Source organism: Alternaria conjuncta, assembly GCF_024043145.1.
Source record: "Alternaria conjuncta strain BMP 0040 chromosome Unknown scaffold_4, whole genome shotgun sequence".
Classification (NCBI taxonomy): Eukaryota; Fungi; Ascomycota; class Dothideomycetes; order Pleosporales; family Pleosporaceae; genus Alternaria; species Alternaria conjuncta.
Window position 1 is genome coordinate 1,060,550 of NW_026250093.1, and position 18,108 is coordinate 1,078,657.

General features: G+C 53.6%; 8 protein-coding genes across 8 annotated transcripts; 5 read left to right on the top strand and 3 right to left on the bottom strand.

The window, feature by feature from the left end:
- Positions 1–237: 237 nt before the first annotated feature.
- On the top strand, positions 238–1,752 carry J4E85_003188 (uncharacterized protein; the record flags this gene model as incomplete). The annotated part of the gene is made up of 1 exon (XM_051467459.1): positions 238–1,752. The coding sequence occupies one exon, from the start codon at positions 238–240 to the stop codon at positions 1,750–1,752; it is 1,515 nt and encodes a 504-aa protein (XP_051328618.1).
- A 1,206-nt stretch (positions 1,753–2,958) lies between these two features.
- J4E85_003189 (uncharacterized protein) lies at positions 2,959–3,651 on the top strand (the record flags this gene model as incomplete). Its single annotated transcript, XM_051467460.1, has 1 exon — positions 2,959–3,651. One exon carries the CDS (start codon positions 2,959–2,961, stop codon positions 3,649–3,651), a length of 693 nt encoding a protein of 230 aa, XP_051328619.1.
- A 558-nt stretch (positions 3,652–4,209) lies between these two features.
- Positions 4,210–6,544, bottom strand: J4E85_003190 (uncharacterized protein; the record flags this gene model as incomplete). Its single annotated transcript, XM_051467461.1, has 3 exons — positions 4,210–5,501; positions 5,547–6,001; positions 6,066–6,544. The coding sequence occupies 3 exons, from the start codon at positions 6,542–6,544 to the stop codon at positions 4,210–4,212; spliced, it is 2,226 nt and encodes a 741-aa protein (XP_051328620.1).
- Positions 6,545–7,017: 473 nt separating this feature from the next.
- On the top strand, positions 7,018–7,522 carry J4E85_003191 (uncharacterized protein; the record flags this gene model as incomplete). The annotated part of the gene is made up of 3 exons (XM_051467462.1): positions 7,018–7,180; positions 7,270–7,329; positions 7,377–7,522. The coding sequence occupies 3 exons, from the start codon at positions 7,018–7,020 to the stop codon at positions 7,520–7,522; spliced, it is 369 nt and encodes a 122-aa protein (XP_051328621.1).
- Positions 7,523–8,069: 547 nt separating this feature from the next.
- On the bottom strand, positions 8,070–8,634 carry J4E85_003192 (uncharacterized protein; the record flags this gene model as incomplete). The annotated part of the gene is made up of 2 exons (XM_051467463.1): positions 8,070–8,356; positions 8,412–8,634. The coding sequence occupies 2 exons, from the start codon at positions 8,632–8,634 to the stop codon at positions 8,070–8,072; spliced, it is 510 nt and encodes a 169-aa protein (XP_051328622.1).
- Positions 8,635–12,287: 3,653 nt separating this feature from the next.
- On the top strand, positions 12,288–14,379 carry J4E85_003193 (uncharacterized protein; the record flags this gene model as incomplete). Its single annotated transcript, XM_051467464.1, has 2 exons — positions 12,288–12,472; positions 12,519–14,379. 2 exons carry the CDS (start codon positions 12,288–12,290, stop codon positions 14,377–14,379), a joined length of 2,046 nt encoding a protein of 681 aa, XP_051328623.1.
- A 1,320-nt stretch (positions 14,380–15,699) lies between these two features.
- On the top strand, positions 15,700–16,743 carry J4E85_003194 (uncharacterized protein; the record flags this gene model as incomplete). Its single annotated transcript, XM_051467465.1, has 2 exons — positions 15,700–16,138; positions 16,211–16,743. 2 exons carry the CDS (start codon positions 15,700–15,702, stop codon positions 16,741–16,743), a joined length of 972 nt encoding a protein of 323 aa, XP_051328624.1.
- Positions 16,744–17,117: 374 nt separating this feature from the next.
- On the bottom strand, positions 17,118–17,910 carry J4E85_003195 (uncharacterized protein; the record flags this gene model as incomplete). Its single annotated transcript, XM_051467466.1, has 2 exons — positions 17,118–17,740; positions 17,796–17,910. 2 exons carry the CDS (start codon positions 17,908–17,910, stop codon positions 17,118–17,120), a joined length of 738 nt encoding a protein of 245 aa, XP_051328625.1.
- Positions 17,911–18,108: the final 198 nt, after the last annotated feature.

The following is an 18,108-nucleotide window of genomic DNA, read 5'->3' on the forward strand; positions in this document are numbered from 1 at the left end:
CAGATCGGAAGTGTTCAAATTCAAGCGCTTTGAGGCGGATCGTGGTTCAAGAGCACATGTCTGTCGCTACGCGGTACCTCCAAGGCTGAGTGCGATGGCCAGGTGCCCAGGTGGGGAGGCCATGTCACGTGGTGTCCCACGTTCCTCCTCGACGCGTCGCGACTCCACTATCGATAACATCGTCCGATCAACAACGCCCAGCAACCCCTCCATGTAGACCAAAAGCGCATCGACGTGATGGCTACCGCCCCCGACTACAAGAACATCCCCCACTCCCACCGGCTGCCCGTAAACCACCGCGAAGTCCAGCGAACCTTCACCAAGCTCTCCCGCCAGTCACTCGTATCGCTCGCGCTGCAATGGCTCAGCAAGAAGAACCGCGACTTCTGCAAGCCATACCTCCTCGGCGATCGGATACAGGATGAGGATGAGGACGAGATATACGAGCCGGCGCAAAGCTATGAGGTGCTCCAAGAGGCGTACAAGCAGCTTGCCGCGCGCAAAGGTGGCAGGAGGGAGGTGCTCGACCGCATACTCGAGGGAGACTGGCGACACGGCATATCCATGTACCAGCTGGCAACGGCTGAGATCCAGTACCTCCTCGACCATCCGAATGCCTTGCGCTGGACAGCCAAGCGTCTTACCAAAATGCCGAATGCGCGATCACCAGTAACGGACATGGAAGTCACAAACGATTCAGACCACCTCCCACGCTTCCAGGCGCAAACCTTCATGTCAAATCTCGCAAGAGAATTGACGCCACTAATGAAGGCGCATTACCTGATGACACGGATAAAAACATCGCCCATGACCATCCTACGCGTCTACATACACGACTCGCCCTACAGCAACGAGGCATCGCTGACTGTAGAGTCCAGTAGCACGGACAGTGCGAAAGCCGTGTTCTTCGTCTGGCCAAATGGCTCGCCTTTTGTATATTCGTCGCTAGCAACGCTCACCGGCCAGGTCGTCGGAGATGAGGGGCGGCATCTGAGGGACATCGTGCAACAAGCAATACCGAAAGCCTTCTCGAGACCTTCTGCGCGTTACCAGTTGACAAGCACAAACTTTACTACCAAGTCACTCGATGCGCTGCTCACGTACCGCGGTCCCGGCAAGAGCAATGCAGCAGCAGGTGGTTGGAGCATCTTTCAGGATCATAGTTTCAGCCAGAATGCACTAGATTTCATTACCACACAAAAAGGCGACGGACAAGAGAAGAGTGCAGGCGAAAAGGGCAGTGCCGCCGGTGGACCCAAGACTGGGCCAGGCAGGCCCAAGCGACCACTGGACGGCAAAGAGTCTTCAGAGGCCAAACGTAGAAAAGAGATAGCCGCTGGCCGGTTCGGTAGCTCGGCGCAGCCCGACGATGGCCAAGGCCTTGAACGAGTCGAAGTTCGCATTGATGACCCATTCCCGTCTCCCGTCAATGGCAGCACTGCGACGCAAAAAGACGGTGACACATCGAATCTCGATGCCCAAGGTTCTCACCAGACACGACGTGGCCGTCCTTCCCTTCTCGATAGAACCGCGGAAGATATTGAGGAAATACGAAGCGAGGAAGGCTGGGTACCGAATGTACGAGTCACTTTTCAAGGAACGCATGTTTTCGCTGGCATCAGACAATTGGTTGAAGAGGGCATTGTAGATGGTGAGAAGATGCCAGGTTGGATGACTGGCGAAGCAGGTGTCACAATAGGTTCGGTCAAGGACGGGCGCATTCGGAGCAAGGGAGGTGTCCCAGGTGTATGAACTGGTGCTTGAATTATAATGCGCGGCGCTGGCAGGTGTTTCTGATATCCATATACCCATTACGATGATGCGGCGTATGGCGTTGTTCTTACACTAGGACACAAGTTATGATATTGTGCTTCTGTAGAGAAAGCTCAGCTTCGAATGTTAACTTTCAAGAATTCAAGCTGCGTTTCGGCTGGCAAGCGAAGCCATTTCCAGTCAGATGCAGCTTCCTACTCTTGTTTTTCTATGCTCAAAATTCTTTAGCGCCTCATGGTCCTTTCAAGTCCACAAAGTAGCTTTGGCTGCAAGCTCTTTCCTTGTCTCCTTCTGCACGTCATCCTCCATGAATCCTGACGCGCGTCCGAACCTGATATTGACCACGGAGAGCACATCGTCGGCGACTGCTCGAGACGTGCCCAACCTTTCGGGGCTGCTTACCAAAAGTTGATTCTTCGCTCGAGGTACATCAGCGCCCAGCCCTTGCTTTTATTGGCATTCGTCGATGTCATGTGTCAACGAAGACTACAGCTCCTTCTTGGCTACGGCGTGGGACACCGGCAACATATTCAATTCCTGACGAGTCTACTGAGCATTTCAATGCAGCTAGTGTCCACTCTGAGGGCCCTTCAACGTCGTGTGGCTTGACCGACTCTTGCGGCTCAACTCTTCAGGCCGCAAGGCCGAAACTAGGTAAATTCTTCACGAGCCACAGATTACAAGCCACAGCTAGATCTCTAAGTGGCTAGCCGGAAGGATCGGAGTCTCGCCCAGCCGTGGCTAGTAAAAACGATGTCATGCTGCAGGAGCATGCATTCGCGGCCTTGCATAATGTGTTGCTACTGAACCGGGGATTGGGTGTGGCTTGCTGTGGCTGGAGCACGGTCTCTTTGCGTGCCGATACAGCCGTAAGGCTGACCGTTACGCGCAAGGGTTAGAGGTCATGTGTTCTCGTATTAGGCGTACGATAGCGTTTAACCGAACGAGACTGAGAACACTGCAGAATAAAGTGGGTTGTTAGCGTTGGATGAAGCTTATGGTTGGGCCAAGATAGACGTTTGTGCCGAGCCGACTTCCCCTACGTCGAGCCCGTGACTCCACCCAAGAGGCTTGGGAGCGGGAATAAGTCTTGACTGCATTTTGAGGTGAAGGACATAGTCTTGGCGTGCTTTGAAGGAAAGCATATATACTCGAGAATACCCCTAGCATACACTGCCACAATCGATGGTAGCACCACCTACGAGCATCAGTTCCAAACCAATAGCCTCAACATCAAAGTCAGACACGATTCGAGACTATCAAACACACTCCACTATCAACCAAGACCCCAACGTCATCACCTTTACCACTCAGTCCCCGACTATCCTGCCGATGACTGACTACAACAACCAACGCATCGACGCACAAGACTTGACTTCAAGGCTTGCCTCGTTCGAAAACAAATCCAACAACAACAACTCCACCACCAAAACCAATGGAGATACCGCCTCCGATTCAGTTCTGTCCCAGCGACGTCCCCGATCCACCTCTATTGACAGCGGCATCATGCCCCGTTTCACCAAGTCAGCAACAACGTCCACCACGGGCACCAACGACTCCCAGTACTCGCAGTACTCAGGTCTCCGCGTCATGCATGCTGAGCCCAGCTCCAAGACGCACGCTGAAAGTGTCGGCGTCGCGCCAGGCGAGTTCAGCAAGCCGCGCGTTCACAAGCGCAGCCGCAGGAACACGCAAAGCAGCGTTGGCAGCGGCAGGAGTGCGAAGAGCGAGGAAGCTAAAGAGTTCAAGTACTATGGCCGGCACAGCAACCAGTGGCTCTTCAATGACTTTAGCGTCACTGACGCTGTTTCCAAGGGCTTCAAGAGGGTCTTCAGCAACAATGGTAGCAAGGATTGGTACGAGGACAGGGACCGTTAGATGTGACTTTCAGAGAGAGACTGCTTCGAGCAAAGGGACTGGACACTCGTTTCGTCATCTCGAGGCAAGGCAAGAGGCACGTTTGGAGGGAAACCTATATATCGAACAACAATACAATCACTCACATCACCACCAGCACCACCAGCACCACCATTCACTCTTGTCCGCGTGTAGTTTGCTAACAGAAAGACTCTTCCACAGACATGTTCCCACTAACCAAAGCAATGAGTGCAATTCCATACGCAATCGATGATGCACAATTGCACAAGAACGACCCACAAGAATCTCTTCGGAGGGGCAACATTGTGAATCACAAATGTGTAAAGACCATGCCATCAATAACAACGAGGTAAAGAATTGTAGAACGCAACGTTACATCAGACTTCATGATAGTCATAAGGCGATCCAATTACACTAAACCAGAGACGATCTCGTGAGATCAGGTATCATTCGCAAAGAAACGCCACCGCTATGGAGAAAGGGCTCATGTCATGCCCCCCAAAACGCCAATACACCAGAAAAACGCCTCCATGTCTACATTGCACTCTGCACTTATCCCTAAAGCATCATACTTTTCCGTCGACTAGCGGCGCGTTCGGCTCTCAGCGTGCTCGTCTCCCTCTCTCTATCCCGTACTTTTGCGTCCTCCACACCATCGACCCTCGTCCCGAGGTCGTTCGTGCTGGCATTGGCTGGTAAGCTTCCTACAGTGGGAGGCTTCTTGTCTTTTACTGTCGTTCGAGCACTCGACGTACTCCTAGCAATACCATTAGTACTGTTGCTTCTCGCTAAGCTCGTACTACTACTACTTTTCACATTTCCGCTGCCAGTGCGCTTATGCAAAGAAGGGAGCGCGCCCTCAGTCTTCTCCCTTTCAGCTCTGCGCTCGTCCGACACCGATGACGAGGAAGATGTAGGCATAGCGGAGTGTCGCCGTGCGCTTCTCGCTGTTTTGGCAAGTTCGTTGACGCGGGCACGTGGGTTGGACCCAGTGTCAGCAGGTGACGAGTCCGTGAAGTCGAATACAGCCAAAGTGTCCTTCTCTGGTGGTGCTTGTCTCACAGCTATCGTGTCTTTGCTTGAGAGGGCAAGATCTGCAGATTTGGCGGTGAGAGGCTCCGACACTGGTCCTGCAGTTGAAGTAGCCACTCTTCTCTTAGCAGTGCTAGTCTCGGTAATGAGCGCGGAGATGGCTTTCGAGGTCGTTGATCGTTCTTCTGGCTCAGCCATTGACGCGGGCGATGCTTTGGAATCTTGGTTCCGGTCAAGCTTCTGTCTCAACGGGCTTCCAGCTTCAGCTTCTTCCTCACCCCTCGGTTGAGTGACTGCCGATACCGGCTTCCACGCGATTTCGCCATCGGCGTCCCGTTTGACCAATGTAGAAGGTACATTCTGAGTATCTACACTGGCCCTGCGATCGATCACCGCGTCGACCAGCTTGGCGTCTGGACGCCGCATCTTCACATTGAGACTGGGCTCTTTGTAACTGACTTGGGGACGGGCTCGTCTACCCGGTCGTCCGGCTTGACCGGTCTGATCTACTGAGTTGAGATCCCCTGGTGGTGGTGTATCCTTGTTGTCTGGTCGTTGTGTCGACGGCTCTGTAGATGGTGGAGAGAAGGTCTCTTCCACGGCGGGTGTTTTCGGGGGTAGAGAGTCAAGTACAATCTCAGCAGTAGGCACAGGTTCAGGCATTGGTAGAAGCGGGAGTTCTGACGTCGTGTTGCGCGTGATATTCAATCGAGGGCGGCTGCGAGCCTTAGGTGCTGGCTTGTCTGGCTTATCTGGTTTGTCTTGAGCTGAAGAGCGTTGCTTCTTTGGCGACAAGACTGGATCGGTATTGACGGGTTCTACCAAGTCAGATTTGTGTACACTATTGCTTTGGGGGTACTTACTAGCTGAAAGGACGGGAGGGCGTTCTAGTGCAGAAGGTCTAGAGTCATCATTTGACGCCTCCACGTCCGAAGCACCTGGGGCATTCCGGCGGCTGAACCTGAAAGCATCACTCTTGGCTTGGTTCACTTCCTCATCCTCTTGAACGCTGAACTTCCGCTTGGCCCCAGTGCGCAGAGGCTTCGCGACTGGCTCTTCAGACTCTTCCGGTGATTCGAAGAGAGATACACGACGTATATTGAGCTTGGGCCCGCTCTCGCGTCGCTTCTTACGCGTCTCGAGGTTCACCGATAGAGCAGGTTCACCGTCGTCTGCAGCTTCTTCTCGCTGTTCTTCTATCGCGGGGCTGGGGTCGAAACCGATGGGGTCTTCGTCTTCGAATCGGGCAACTGGCGGAGGGCCAATGTCTGGGGATTGACTGTCTGGGTCTTCTAAGGTCTGCTGAAGCTCATCCGCACTACAAGAAGTTAGCACCATGCGCGTCTGTACGTGTCACTGCTTGGAACGCGATCCAGACATACCCCATTGTCCTGCGAGGATAGTATTTGTCTTCCGTGATAGTAGGCAGCATGGCGTTCTCAACCTCCTGTAGACCCAGTCCACTCCTCCATTGCCGCTCTTCTCCGCTCTTCCTCTTCGCAGTCATCTGGCTTTTCCGTCTTCCTCTGTCTTTCCCACTCCCACTTCTTGTTTGCGATAGCCCAGCTACCAGACTGCTGAGCTCTGATAGCTTGGCTTCAAGCTGTGTTTTGACAACATCAAATTGGTCGAGTGCCGGACGCGACTCAATCGTGTTGTGGAGATTCAAGACTTGCTCGCGCAATGCCAAATTCTCGGCAAGAAGTCGCGAGCAGTCAGTTTCGAGGCTGCGAATGCGGATAGATTGAATAGAGTTCGTCTTTGCGAGTTCGCGGTTTTGCCTCAAAAAGCGTCGTTTGAGGGCTTCGATGGATTCCGCCGACGGCTGGGGTGCAATCGGCGGCTCGTTGAGACGCGCCATATGCGCAGATAGGTATGTCGAGATTAATTATAGTGTTGTAGACGGTCGCGCAGTTGTCGTGGCGTTGCTACTCTAGGGCGTCGGTAGGTGTTCCTTCTGTGTTCGTCATTGCATGTTTACATAGCAACAAAGCTAAGTTCAGACGGGTTAGCGCCAAGAGCGCATCCACGTGACGAGAGGGGCACGAACGCGTTCACCAATGCAGCAAGGCAGCATTTGATGCGGTGATACCTAGGTAGCATACGTATCTCACCAGACGAAAAAAACGCAAAAGCTCGACAAAGCAGTCTGCACGTGTTCCCCGGGGCAGACTTTCCTCCTGTTGACGCATCTACACATTTGAAAACACCTCCCTACTATTTCCGACCTCGACTTCGCCAACCACAAATCAGACCACGTCAACTAAAGTTGACCGATTAAGAAATATGTCAAACTTCACACGGCCGCTTCCCTCACATCTCCGCAACCAGTCCATGGGCGGGTCCCAGCAACAATCCCCCGTGTTGCTCGCGCGCATTGCAGAAAAGAAAGCCGAATTAGCCAACTTGAAGGACTTGCAAGCGCTAAGCGGAGGGCTTGCAGACCAGATGCAGATGCTCGCTGACAAGCTATCGACATTGTCAGATGGAACAGAAGGTATGTCAGGCGTGACACGCAGAAAGCTGGATCGATAGGTCTCGCAGCCGGCACAATAGGAACATCATACTAATGTTGCGGTTCATCAGCGGTCGCGGCAGTGCTCTCAAACTGGCATAATGTGCTAAGAGCTATAAACATGGCGTCAAGTATGTTCTCCCTTCTCACAGATCCAGCAAGCACTAATTCGAAAAAGCAAAACTTCCAAAACCGAAAGACGAGGATGAGACGGAAAAGAAGGCAGAAGATGGGCCACCGTTGCCCCAGACGCTTGTGCGCATTCCAACACAACACGCTCCTGCGGTGATAGAACAGGCGAATGCAGCCACTGCAGAGGACTGAGCGGTCTTGACACGTGGGTTAACTTCTGATTGAGTTTTCGCGCTGCCGGAAACTCTACGAGTAAGGGTGGTCGACAAGGGCGATAATCGACGCGTGATCGGCTGAACGTGCATGTCTTCGTACTTTGATCCGCAAGACATAGCGAGTAAAGACGTCTTGCCATGAGAGATACATGCAGCGGGGCCCAACGTCTTCTGCAATTGGTTTCACACCTGCAGAACAGCGTGTACATGGAAGAACGGTGAAGATTGTACCAATCAGAGACAAGGAGGATGAGAAGGCGTTTAGTAGGAATTGAGGCTCTCAGCCTCGCATGTGCAATTCTAATGCTACAAGACAATGCTCAGTTGTATCTAATGTCTCACGTCCAGCCACAAAAGGCGACGTTTTGCGGACTATCCAAGTCCTTTCCCAGCGCTATGCAATGACGCAGTCCAAATCATGATGTGCCTCATGGACACCCGTAACTCCAAGCAATGAAAATCGTTTTCAAGTCGTACTGACCAACCCCCAGTGGGCACCGGAAATTTACCAGCTAGAGCGCAGCTTACTTCTTCTGCTTCGGCATCTTCTCGTAGGCATTTGGGCTTGGCTTCCTCCGTTGGCGCTTGTGCTTTTGCGGGGTACTAGAGCCCTCGCCGTGATCGTGGACGTCCTCACAATCGTCGTGAGCATGTTGATGTGGCCGTCTGCCGCGCGCTCCACCCATCCGCCCAGCAGGCCTTGCAGTGCTGTTGTCGGGCTCGGAGTCGGAATCTGAGTCTGACGATGAGTCTGAGGAGTCGTCGTCAGAAGACTCGTCAGCGGCGCGGGGTTTGTGGTAGATGCAGCAAACTTCAGATTCGTTAGCCTCTGCTATAACAGCATTGCGCGAAGTAGATCACCGTACCTTTGGAAGATTTCTTGCCCATGCCTTCGTTGTCGACCACGTCTTCGGCCCATTGAATGTGTCGGCGTTCTGATGGCTCTGCGCGTAGACGAAGCACACCGGAAGGTGCTGACAGACGCAATACGGGCTGAGGTCGAACCTCCATCGTTCGGCTCCCAGAGCTTGGTGTGGCACTCCTGGGAGATAGCGTGTGCGGGGCGGCCATATTGGTGAAGTGCGACATGTTGCTGGTGCGGCTTGTGTAGGGAGATCGGACCCTTAAGAAGTTGGGGTGGCAGTGGGGCGTAGCTACGCAGCGCAGGGACCAAAGGGAATCGCGAGCTGCAGGGCTGGGAATGAGCCCTTATCGAGATCCAACGTCAGAGCTTGGGCGGAGTGTTGGTTAATGTAATCAAAGAAAGTAGCAAGAGGGTGTGAAGGGTGAGCAGCGAGTCGGTAACAGGTCAATGTCGTGTTGCATGTACGTCTTCGTTGTTCGATGGTGATTTGTCTCGTGAGAGGAGAATGGCCAATGCGTCATAGTCAATCGGTACTTCCTCGGTGAAACCCGCTCCTGGCCAGCCACGTTCTGTCCCCACGATCGCTTCTGTCGGCTTCCATCGCTAATGCTGCATGGCCGCACACTTGCAAGCCCGCGTCGTGCGGCGTGACCCAGGTCACGCTGCATATATACTGCTGCACGGCTCGCTGTGCTATATTTTCTTTTTCGTCATGAGGGACCCTCCACTACCCGTCCGCGGACATCATCGTTGGTGCTGGCAAGAGCATGCGGTTTGACTCGCGAGGAAGCCCACCTCTTTCGAACATCCGGCAGTTGTGTATACCACATCCACGAGCCTGCACAGATCAGTCGTTACGTTGGAGCTCCTTCTGACGGCTTTAAAGGTTCTGCGAACACGATCTTAGCCGTGTACGGATGAGCAGGAAGTAATTGCGTTGCACTTCGCGAGACGGAGTTTGCCCGTGTAATCAACACCACAGAGCTATTGCATCACCAAAGCATGCATAACATCAGCTCGAGGATACATGCTAAGGTGTTACAGTCATGACATACTAGAAACCCGGATGCAACCGAATTGGCTTTCGCTATATTTTCAAACCGAGTCGCTCCCAATATCCAGCGGACATTGGCTCACTTTCCGAGCATCTCACAACTTCTACGCAGACGCTGTACAACCCATTACAGCCCCCGTTGGACTTCTGCCGAACATGGGCGCCTACGATATGACCCAATCAAAGTTTCGACAAAGAAGAGAATGTCCGGCAGCGTCTGAAGCCGATATATCCCCTTCGAAGCACTCAACACCAACGCCACCGACTTCTACTCATTAAATCAAGAACGGCGTAACAACATAAACATCTACGCCGTCGGGAATGATGAAATCTTGGCTCTCAAACCAGCCCGTCATTAATGCGTGCAAAAATTATTCTCTGGTATTCCAATCATTCCGTACCATATAAGCTGACGCCTCCCGATTCGGATCTTTGCAGCGCGTGGTTATCGAAGCGATCGAAGGCTTCTTTCACAGGCAAACGTCTTTCATTGAATCAATCCAGGCATGGATCTCAGAAGGCATACAGCCGAATCAATCGAGTAAAAACTCAACCTGGTATCCCCAGATCCATTGGGATTGTGTAAACCCGACCTCTGTCTACCTTTGTCTGCAGAAGATCCCATGACATCGCGTTGTGGGGATTACTGGAAGCTGGCCCACCGGCACTGATTGCATTTCGAGGTGCCGGTGTACGTCCGTTTGTCTCGAAACGCAATGAGCATGGAACTCCCAACGACAGTAGTTGTTGATCGTCCATATGCCCAAAAGTCGGAAAACAAGCAACGTATACTTTAAGCGCTGATTTACAGACGTCACGATCCAGCCCATGTCGAGACCATCGAGAATGTCCAGCTCCCAGATTGTCACATAGCACCTGCATTTGTGTGTGGGAGAGTGGGAAAGGAAACTAGCAAGACTCGAGTCTACTACCATCAAAACAGGACGCACATGGAAGAACGACAGATTCCACCAGGAATACGTAGATTACAAAACGCATGGAAAGGTGAAGGTCGCCCGCCACGAAGTCTAAGTTGTGACACTTATCGTACAACCCACTTTCTGGCGCTTAGGGTTACAGTTCACACCACTGTCGATCGATTCATGATTCAAGATTCGCAAAGAGTCGTTCTCGATGCGTGCGTGCGCGACGAGGATATACCCTTTCACTAACAAGTAGACTCAAAACTGAAAGTTAACGATGAATTACTCAAGTGCACTGTCGTCCAACATGACATCACATGGAGTAATCTCCCGACAACAAAGCCGTACACGCGAGGCTGTAGTAAAGGCCTAGACATTATGCCGGTAACCATGCGCTCATCAAACACCAGAAGCCGATTTTGATGGCGATTCCGATGGCGAAAGACGGGTAATCTCCCTAGTGATGAAGGGGTCTCGTAGGGCGAGGCTCGTGGCGGTGAGGCAGATTTGGCCATTCCTTCGTGCCTCAACAGTCGTCGTACAAAAAGCGATGCACGACTGCAACCCCATTCTGCGCATTCAGTGCCTATGAGTTTCACAAAGCTGCGAAGAGTTTCACATGTCGAAAGGAGAGCAGAACAAATATGACGGGTCAAGGGCACAATCTCGATAAATGACGGTTGTTAAGCGGAAGCGGGCTCGGGGGAGCCTACATGCAGAACGCAAGGCCGTCGCAGGTCGTGCACAACCAACGCTCGGCCGCTGCGGGATCGGGAAATGAAGACAGCGTGGAGCGGGTTTGTTCTGGACCAGTTTGAGCTCCACAGCTTCGGAAAGGGGGAGGATTGTGTTTTTGCGGGTCCTGGGCGACCAGAGGACGACAGTGGCTATGCAGCGAAAAAAGATCGCTGAGCTGTTGTGCTTCGGGGAACGTAGCACGACACTGCAGCGTGGAGATACGGGCGTTCGCGTGTACATAGTATGGTTCAGGGGCCCAGGGCGCTTCTGAGCGGTCGTATGGCCTGGAGCTCACAACGGGAGCCCTGGTCGACAATCTGTTGTTGAAGAAGAACCGACGAATGACGGAAGTTCACGAAAGGGTTCCTGCAGTAGCGACGCCCATTCCGGCTAGCGGGTCCGCACGGGCGCGATCCAAAATAAACGGTGCGGCCTAGCTGCCTCCTGAAGCTGCAGGCCAGTAGGGGTTTCGGGTGCAGCTGACGGGTGGATGTGCAGCTGGGAAAATACGACGATAGCTCTATCGATTGCGTACAGAGAGACACGATAGCAGTAAAGACGTCGCGACGCAGCGGGCGGTGGGCGAGGGCGTGAATGCAATCAGCGGGCCGGCTCAAGGTCAAACGTGTGGCTGCGCCTAGGGACGAACGCGGGCCCTTCACTCTCTGCTTCGGCGTAACAGGCCTGACCCGTGCAAGGCTTGAGACAGCCGCCCAATCAGGAGGCCTGTCAGCCAGAACCGGAGATCAGGCTCCTGTGCGGCGCCTCATCTACCCTTCGCGCCCATCCGTCTTCTTTCCTTCAACTCACTCTCCGTGGGCCTGTCGCTCTTTTTGCAACCACCACCAGCACCCTTCGCAGCTCTATCGTATCTTACCCCAGTCATTCTTTTTTGGGCCGAAGTTTGTTTGCTTGTGTTGCTGTCACCTTGGCTATTGCCGTCCGCTCACTCCTCGACTACCCCGGAACGAGTTTCGCATATACTATTCTGCCAGCTAGCTGTCACGACTGAGTTACGACTTCACGTTGTTAATACCTGCATCGTAGCGTCACGTCGACAATACCAAGGACCAGCTTCCCCGGATCCATTACTAGCTCTATCGATTGCGACCTCACATGCGACATCGGTCTTAGAGCCATGCCGCACTCACATCACCAACACATGCACCATGTGCACCGCGACATCCACGTTGGCTCTCCCAGCAGTGCAAGCCAGACGATCCAACTAGCTGAACGAGCCTCACGTGTACTGGTGGCCCGCGCCAGCGCAACATGTACCAACGACAGCGATCCTGGCTGCACCAAGCCAACCCAAGTACCAACCATTGCTATTGCACTGGCTATCATGTGAGTTGGCTGTCTGTTCAGCTTTGAATGCGCTAACGGCATGTAGTGTACCTGTCGTCGGTGTAACGATCGTGCTATTCTTTTTACATCGCAGGAACAAGAGGAAGCTCGCAGAGGAAGACTCCAAAGACAAGTACAAGTCTCACGACTGGGGCATGGAGGGTGTCGCCAAGGCCGGAAAGAAGGGAGGTCCTGAGATGAGCGTGTCAGAGAAGGAAATCCCTGGAGGCCACGACCGAGGTCTCTCGATCGAGACTGGCAGCCCGTACATTCTGCCCGTCGGCCTGCATGGCTCTCGGGAGTCGTTCCACTCGTTATCGCGTTCGCAGCACGATCCTCACGACCCCTACGGCCCCGTAGCCTATCTGAAGGACGACCAGAGCATCCGCAGCGCAAGCCGCGGCCCCTATGGAAACGACGCCAGATCTATGTACACCACTTCAAGCGCAGGAACAAGGAAGGAAGGTCTTCAGGCTGGCCTTCTTCAGAATGCACAGAGGATGTCGACCTCGCACCCCATTCGCGGCGAGTCTCTGTCCCCTGACAGTTCGCGATCCCCAGACAGCAAGTTCCCTGAGGCGGGTATTCCTCTCAGTCCTTTAAACCCACGGTTTGAAGAAAAGTCGTCTCCCATCTCGCCTCCGTCAGCCACCTCGCCTTCAGATGAGCCCACCACCCAATACGCCGCCTTCAAGCCCACCGATGTTCCCACCATCTCCATTCCTGAGCCTGGTGTCACCGAGAAGCAAGTCAGCAAGTCACCCGTCCAGACCACCAACGACATCCCCACATTGCCACGCGTTAAGTCCCAAGCTGTTGTGTTAGAGAACACCAACACGCACAGCATCATCAGCACTTCGAGCTACGGCGATGGTTTCCAAATCACACCGCCGTCTCCCAAGGAAAGCGAGGGACCCAAGATTGTTGCGCCTAAGCCTCGCTACTCGACTGGTCCCCAGAACGTTGGTCTTGGAGTCGACGATTTCGCCCCCAGCTCTAACCGTCTGTCCATGAGCCTCCGTCCCATGCCTTCCGATGACCCTCAAGAGAACCCTGAGGAGCGCGCCAACCGTATCCGATCTTTCTACAAGGAATACTTTGACGACTCAAAGCCTGAGCCTGCTGGCGGCCACCAATACACCGATTACGTTGAAGACTACGGCTCGGAGTACCAAGACGGCACTGTCTTCGACCCTCGCACCGGTGCCTTCGTTGTCGCTCAGCCGAACGCTCCGTTCGCTGAGCCCATCACTCGTCGTGCCATGACTCCTCCCCCGCGTGCTCCTCCCCGGTTCCGAAGCAACACTGCCACTGGTCCTCGTGGCCCGCACATGTCAAACGGCTCCATGGCTTCCTCACAATATCCACCTCCGCGTGGCATGTCTTCAATGAGCGGACGCTTGCCTCCGCCAATGAAGAAGCCGCTGCCTCCTCCATCCGCTTTGTCCTCTCTCCCAACACCCGCTAAGCTTACCGAGAGCTCCATGGTTTTCGACGCCGCCGACTTTGCACCGCCAGTCTCCTTCCGCGAGAGGCAAAACGGCGTACGACCTGACAGCCCTCTTGGAACTCCCAGGCCATACAGCCCGGCCGTACGACCACACACACCTCTCGTCGGATCCTACGACGAACTGCCAGCGCTACCCAGTCCCTACTTGATGCGCAAGTCGGGTACCTTCACTGCGCTCGATTTCGCACCACCTGCTCGTATACGTGACCCTGCCGGTGGCGGTGCCTCAGATGCTGGCTCAATCCGATCAAATCACTCTGGCATCTCGGCAGTTGGCCGATTTGCTGTTCGCAGCGGAGCCAACCGTGTCAGCAGGATACCAAGGGACGTTCTGGGTACCAAGGATGACTTCATGGTGCAATTAAAACCCAGGATGAACATGGTAGAGGGCGCCTAAACTAGTCGCGACTTCCTCAGCACACATCTTTGACGACAGACATCCTGCTCGCTGGCTGAGCTTTCCGCACACTCGACCGAACATTAAAAGCTCATTATGTCAACTTGTTCTCTATACACTGCTTTTTAGCGGCCTTGATGATTTCCTTGGTATCGTGGCATAGACACAGCGCGCGTTGGCTACTCTCCATCTTCACATCACAGCAACAACCTGTACAGACGGTCCGTCTAGTACGCTTTCCTATTTTTCTCCATCGCGGTTGTGCAACGAATGACCGGCAGATTACTCGTTTCTAGGGCGGTTTAGCGATGGGCTGGCGTTTACCAATGTCTAATTTTTATTCTTCTGCGTTGCTGCGACATGGCGAAGTTGAGATGTGGAGGGCAGCTTGGTGGTTTGGAGACCGTGGAGGCTTGAGTGATTGTGGAACATCTAGCAGAGCACATAGAGGAATGGAAAGAAAAAACATTACTTCAAGCCCATCATACTGGCCACGCGTGATGTTGTGCATCAGACGTAACTAGTGATGTTAGCCGCCCGAACACGAGTTTGTCTAGTAAGGAGCCTCAACGTCGAGCCATGCAATAGTGTGGATTCGCGATGCCCCCTCTGCTGTCTGGCCGTGCAGATCCGAAGCCTAGCGCAATTTCGCATCCTTCCGCATCCGCCTGCGCCATCATCGAGAGAATTATCCACGTATGTAGATCATCGACGCCGCTCCTCTATTACCCGCGAAAATCTCACTCTTACTTACATTGTCCTCCATTTTATCCACACCATAGTAGAGCATGCACAGCCACACAGTAGCCAACTCCACCCCCAAAGATCACCAGTAAACAGTGCCCAGCGCGACGTCATGACCAGCCACGCACGCGCGTACCGGCCAGACCTTGCTCATAGCAAACGTGCGCCACGCCGGTGCTTCAGTCGCGCGCAATGATTTGCCCTCTGGTGTCTTAGGCGCGTGGCCTAGTGCCGATGAGTGTCGTTGGTGAGAAGGGCGCCGCGTCGCCAGCGCCTTCTTGCGGTGTCTAGTTTTGCTGTTAGGGGTCCCGTACGTCATAGCTCGCGATCTTCGACCAGGCTCCATAAAATACACGACTGCTGCTGCTGCACGCGCGTAGGAGATTGCGTTGCCCCGGATTCAAGGCATTCTTGGCCTGGACATTCAATCGACGAAACGTTTCGGATCTGCGCTCTCTACGTCGTTCGTCTGAGGCCCTGTCATTGCTTGTTCACTTTCTTCTCTCACAATCCTCCGCTGCAGCACGCCTTGCTTCTTCTCCCTTTCAACGCCTGGAAATCCCCGAGCCGTCCATCATGGGCATCTTCTCGCGCCGCCGCAAGTCGGACGACACCGCCGTCACGCAAACCGCCCCAGACCTCAGCAAAGAACAAATCAAGCGCGCAACTCGCACGCGCAAGATATGGGCGCTGATCACATCTTTCTTCCTCTTCATCTCCCTCATCTTCCTCATCCTGGTCAACATCTCTGGTGTACGCAACAAGGCCGTCATTAAGAATTGGTACTTCATTCGCCTCGACCTGAGCCACATCGTGCCTGCCAGCGTACCGAACTTCGCTCTTATCAACACTATCGCGCAAACGCTCGGACTGCATGATTTCTATCAAGTTGGGCTATGGGGTTTCTGCGAGGGATACGCGGGTGAGGGCGTGACTTTCTGCAGTGAGCCAAAGACGCTATACTGGTTCAACCCTGTGCAAATCCTGCGCAATGAGCTTCTGTCTGGAGCGTCGAGTAAGTTGCTTTGCGCCCTAAGTCCTAGATATCATACATTGGCAATAGAGTAACTAACATGCATACTTACAGTTAATCTTCCCGCCGACATCAACGACATTCTCGACCTTATCCATCTCGTCTCCAACTGGATGTTCGGTCTCTTCTTGACCGCAACAGTCTTGTCTTTCGTCCTTATCTTCGTCATGCCCATCTCCATCTATACGCGCTGGCTTACCCTCGTCGTCGCAATCCTCGCCTTCCTCAACGCCCTCTTCGTAACCGTCGCCTCGGTCATCGCAACCGTCATGTTCATCATCTTCCGCAACACTATTGGTGGTGTGGCTGAGCTAAACATATCGGCGGAGATAGGCACCACTCTCTTCGCATTCATGTGGGTAGCAAGTGCTTTCGCCATCTTTGCTTGGCTCGTACAGATGGGGCTTTGCTGCTGCTGCGCCTCAAGGAGAGATGTCAAGAAGGGTAAGAAGAGAGGCAACGAGAAGGCGTACCACATGGACGCTGCTGGCACAGAGGCAGGCGGCATCAGGGACACCAACATGGTCGCCGGCGACGCGAACGAGAAGCCGCAAAAGAAGAAGTACCAGTTCTGGAAGCGTGGTTAGGAACCTCTTCCATCAACTTCAAACCTCTTCGAGCACATTACACGCGTAGACATCGACTCGGACACCGAAGTCCTAGAAGCTAGCCCATGACACGCCTAGTGCTGGCTACGCAAAAAGAGAAATTTGGAATCTGTAACTTTCAGCGAGCGCGGCGTTGGTTTGGCATCTTTGGTACAGCTCAGCATAGCACAGCGCAGCGTTTGACTTTTGCATTCGACACGACATGACATTGATCACGGACATATTCCTTCACCCATACATACAACCTAATGATATCGTTATTACAGCTAGAAGACCAATCATGCATTCCTGGATGGGTATCTTAGTCGTGACCGTCCCATGACCTAACTCCAAAACTCGCAGCTTATCTGTGTTCAATGTGTTTTCCCCTGCCCAGCACCCTTGTTCATCTTCTCCAACGTATCCATGTCGATTATTCTCAACTCCGTCCTCGCCCACAGAATGATCATGCATATTACCCCCGGCAAGAAGCCGCCTCCCACCATGAGCCCTTCACCCCAGCCACGCCCTTGCCAGACCTCATACAACGCCAACAGCCCACACACGGCCCGGTTGATTGGCACAATAGAGTCTGCTATCTTATCCGCTGCCTCTTCCGAGATGTACGGCACAGGCCGCCTGACACTCTTCTCAGTCGGTTGTTCCCACGACGGCGTCTTGTTGTAGATTCCATATCCACCCAGAGGTTTCTTAGCCTGCCCCTTCCCTTTCGACGATTGCTGGAGTGTTGAGGGCGTGACGTCCACACCATCGATTGGCTCCATTTGCGTCGGCGGTAGTGGCAGGAAATATAACGTATACGCTGTTGCTAGTAGACTTGCGATAGAGACCAGACTGATCGGGAGGGTGGACAGGGCGAAGAGCCGCGGGATGTAAAGGAGCGACGGGAGTAACGGTAGCGCGAGGAGGAAGAGCGTATATGTGTGCGTCGTGGATGTGTCGTGTGTGCTGAGGGTTTGGAGGAGGGCTGCGCGGTCTGTGTAGTTCTGTCAGCAAGGCGGGGATTGGGCATGGAAGAGAGGGAAGGGTACCTTGTTCGTCCATACCCGCTTCTACGGTATCTTCATCGTCGGATTCGGACGGGTACTTGAATGTCTTGCGCAAGCGTTGCGCTGCTACTGTCTCGGCTTCCTTGAGCTTCTCCATCTTTTTCTGCGTCGTTTGCGCGAGTTGGTACGGGGTTTGAAGGATTCGAGGACTTGAGTGTATGTTGTGTGTGAGAGGATTAGACAAAATTATGTGTTAATAGAGGCCGGGTGATTGAAAGGTGGCCTTTCGTGGTTACCTGCGCGCGTGCGGCAAGGCAACCGGGTTGTTGGACTGTCTGGGTCGGCGGAACGGATG